This window comes from Phytophthora parasitica (genome assembly GCF_000247585.1).
Source record: "Phytophthora parasitica INRA-310 unplaced genomic scaffold supercont2.1, whole genome shotgun sequence".
NCBI lineage: Eukaryota > Oomycota > Peronosporomycetes > Peronosporales > Peronosporaceae > Phytophthora > Phytophthora nicotianae.
In genome coordinates, this window is record NW_008634126.1 from 1,658,886 (window position 1) to 1,662,782 (window position 3,897).

Here is a 3,897-nt window from a genome sequence, read left to right on the forward strand (position 1 = left end):
AAGTATTATTTAACTTCAAGACACAACAGCAATACTTTTAATAAATCTTTCGTATTATTAGTACAGTAATGCACTAATACTATTTGTTATAATTGTTCTTTTGTGTAGTACTATATTTGATTACGCATTCGTTGTACTATTTTTGGCCGCTCCCTATCGCTTCAAGTGTTTCGGCCAATCAGAGAAGGCTACAAGCGATATTGAAGATGGGCGATCCACTCCCGCGATTGGCCGAAACCCAAATAAACGTGCTGTGATTGGTGAAAAAGGGCGAAACTGCCAGCTGCTCACTGAATTTTTGCTGCAAGCCGACCCAGCCTCACTTACCAAAAAGACAGCCGCAGGTCACTTGCATTCATTCAAGCAGCCAGCAGCAGCAAACAGCACCCACTACACAAGAGAGCAAGCGAGCAAGGCGCATAACGCCACAGCACACAGCACACAGCCACAACACACAGAGCAATATGAAGGACTCCTCACCCAGTAGCGTCGCCGTGCTTGCACCCAGCACACCCGCTGGCAACCGCCGCCCACGAGCCCAGAGCATGCAGCACTTCGGCGACAAATGCTCAGTACCGCGCGAGTGCTGCAGCTCCGGGTCTTTCGTGAGCAAACTGTACCGAATGGTCGACACAGAGCCTTCCACGATCGTCTCGTGGTGTCGAGGTGCGTTCCTTTTTGTAGCTATTGAGCCTTATTTGAGCTTGTAGATACTCACCGTCTCTCTTCTTGTTGCTACAGGCGGCAGCGCATTCTGCATTGTAGACCCCAAGATGATGGCAGAGCACTGTCTTCCCAAATACTTCCGCCACCGACGCTTCTCGAGTTTGATCCGCCAGTTGAACTTCTACAGCTTCTACCGCGTGCAGGAGGGCCAGCTCACGATCTATCAACACTCTTTCTTCCGGAAGGGCCGTCCCGACCTACTCGTGCATATCAAGCGCCGCGGAGCTGGCAAGGCTAAGGATCCGTGGTTTGACCCCCTGGCCAACACAAGCAGCAAGGCACCGGAGCAGAACACGCCGTCAGTCGTCAACCTGACGCCCATGGGCGGCGCACAGACGCCTACGATGACTCCCACGCCTCTGGGTCTCTCCGCCTGCTACTCACCCATGGCCAAGCCCGTCCAACTGGACAACATGTCACCGGCATTGAAGCCTGCTATGGTTCAAGCCTGTCCGCCATCAGTGGATCTAGGTGGCTCGTACCTGAGCGACGGCCTGATGAAGAAGGACATGGACCACACGTACCCATTACCGTCAGCACTCAACATGAAGAACGAGTTGCTGTTCGGCGACTTGATGGACACGAGTCTGTCGCTCCCCAAGACGTCGAGCGGCTTGTCTGCGCCGTTGGACATCGACATCCAGGACTTTCTCACGGACGACTGCAACATCACACCCGAACAGATCGACGACCGACTGTGCAGTGGCGTCAACCAGAACAAGTGCGCGATGGTCTCGCGCGACTGTCTCAAGTTTGACGATCCGCAGAGTCTGGAGCCGTCGCCTGTGCTGACGAACCAGGAGGATACAGAGTCGGCGAGCTTCGAGGACGAGGTGCTCATGGATCTGGCCAATGTGGAGCCAGGTGCATGGGAAGTGCCTTTGTCTCCGTTGAACGACGAGGAGGACGTGATGCCGTGGCTAGACTTGTGCTTCTAGAGATGCTCCGACCCATTGATAGACCAAGAGAATGTGACGCTGACTATTTAATGCCCCAGCGACGCTGCTCAGCCCCAAGTCTGTCCTCCCCCATCAAGGCCTCCAGGCAAGTTTTCTCTCATCATCGTTCCCGTTATGACTCGAGTCGTAGGATGTAGGCAGGAATTAAGTTAGCAAAGTTATTAAGGCGAGGATTAGGACAGTATGTAAAGTAGGGTAGGCAGCAGAGCTAAGGAAACGAAACACGATGAAAAAAACAAGGATGTTTTATTCGACATTGATGTCCACCGTCGTCGGCATGCAGCTGGTGAGCTGCGGGATAGGCTCATAGGTTGAAGGTTACGCGGAACGTGTATAACTCCTACTCGCCAAACGATAAAGGAACAACATGGTGGCATGGAGATTCATGTGAATCATCGCCAGCTCAGACAAGCCACAACACTCTCTAAATACACCCTCAAAATCGGTTCATTGCTGCTGGCTATCTTACGTTCTTTAGTACTTGAAGACGGACACACGGCCGGCCACCGTCTGCGTGGACTGCCGCGCCTCCTCCTCCTTGAACGCCAACTTGGTCTCCTTCTTTTCGGCGCGTCGAGCCATCTTCTCCATCTTGACAGCAGCCTTACGCGCTCGCTTCTCTTCCTTCGTCTCTCCCTTCTGCCTTCGACTGGTCTCCGCTTGCTGTTTGTTCGCCTTACTCTTAGTCGGCGCCGCCGTCTCGAACACACCCAACGGCATCCCCGTCTTACGCGACAGCGTCACCTTTTGCTTGCGGATATCCTCACCCTCTGCAATACTAGTGATGACGGGCTGCTTCTTCTTCTTACGACGCGTAGGCGCCTCCTCCCGCAGCACCGTCGGGTGGTTGTCCAGCGTCGAGTACGTGCTCACGATGGTCTCGCAGTCCCATTTCTCACGCTCTTCTCGCTGCAGATACTGGTTGCGTTCGAACAATTCCTGCAGCTCCTTCTCTTCACGTTCAGCACGCGCCACGGGGTCCTCAGGCTCCTCTTCGTCCTCAGTCTCGGCGTCCTCGTCGTATTCGTAAGCATGACGCTCAGCCTCGCACTCCTCCAACACCTTCTGAAGTTGGTTACCCGTACGCAGAGGGTTACCCAGTTTACCTTCCGCATCTGCCAGTTCTTGCTGCACAAACGCGTAGTCTTCCACTACAGCAGCCAGCAGCTCTCCATCCAACGTCTCCTTACCCCGAGTCTCCGGATCGTCTTCTTCGAGCTCACCCAGCTGTTCATCGTCGTATTCCTCCGCCAGAGTCTTCTCAAACAACTCATCCAGCACTCGTTGAGCCTCATCACGGTCTTCAGGCGCTTCAACATCGTGCTCTTCTTCATCACTGAACTCTTCCTCGTCCTCACTAAACTCTTCACCCTCACTGTCCGTGATGTTGCCACGATACAGTGGAGTGACACCGCTGGCTGCCTCCATGAGCTTGGCAATGTGAGCATCATAGTCAAAGTCGTCGGCGTCTCCTTGTTCCACACTCTCCTCAGCAGCCTGAACCACAAAATTGTCGTCTAATTCCTCGAACGCCTCGTCGTTCACAAGCGCCTCTCGCAGATCGTCGTCCATGACGTCTGTGGTCAATGTAATGGCGTCTAACAGGCGGTCCTGCTCCTCAGCACTGGGTAATGCATCCTCAGGCAGATCCACTTTCCTCGACAGTGCACGGGCCTCCTCCCCGGCGTCAAAGCGGCTCGTGGCCGAGTAGAATTTGCCCTGTCCCATCTCCTTCATGTGCTGCGAGTAGTCGTAGCCATCTCTAGGCAGACCATTCTCGTCCACGAGGTCCTCAGCCTCCACACCGCCGAAATTCACTCTGCGTACGGGGAAGGCAGACTTGCTCTTGCTCTTGCTCTTGTTCGATTTGGGCTTGGAGCTGCTCTTAACGGGCGCTGGGGTGTCGATGAGATCGGGCATCTCGTCGTCGCTATCCAAGTCCAAGTCCGAGTCATCGTCGGACTCGGAGTCGGAGCGCAGCTCCACGTGTTGGCTGGAGGACAGCAGTACGTACTTGGAGGCCTCCGGGTCGTTGGCCTTGGGATCGCGCTGACTGCGATGCACCACATGAAAGTGCTGCGCCGTCTTCTTGTTGATGAACTGTTTCTTGCGGACCTGTTAGATAGACATGGATGGTTAGCGGGCTGGTCATGAGCAGCAGAGAAGGAGAAGACACTCGCCATGGTGATCACTTGACGCTGCTTTTCACTGG

The 3,897-nt window shown here is 54.3% G+C and overlaps 2 protein-coding genes across 2 annotated transcripts; one reads left to right on the forward strand and one right to left on the reverse strand.

The window, feature by feature from the left end:
• Positions 1-290: 290 nt before the first annotated feature.
• PPTG_00420 (hypothetical protein) lies at positions 291-1,941 on the forward strand. Its single transcript, XM_008891823.1, has 2 exons — positions 291-666; positions 742-1,941. The coding sequence occupies exons 1-2, from the start codon at positions 465-467 to the stop codon at positions 1,662-1,664; spliced, it is 1,125 nt and encodes a 374-aa protein (XP_008890071.1). The 5' UTR covers positions 291-464; the 3' UTR covers positions 1,665-1,941.
• A 137-nt stretch (positions 1,942-2,078) lies between these two features.
• Positions 2,079-3,897, reverse strand: PPTG_00421 (hypothetical protein). Its single transcript, XM_008891824.1, has 2 exons — positions 3,866-3,897; positions 2,079-3,800 (listed from the first exon to the last, which is right to left on the reverse strand). Exons 1-2 carry the CDS (start codon positions 3,866-3,868, stop codon positions 2,160-2,162), a joined length of 1,644 nt encoding a protein of 547 aa, XP_008890072.1. The 5' UTR covers positions 3,869-3,897; the 3' UTR covers positions 2,079-2,159.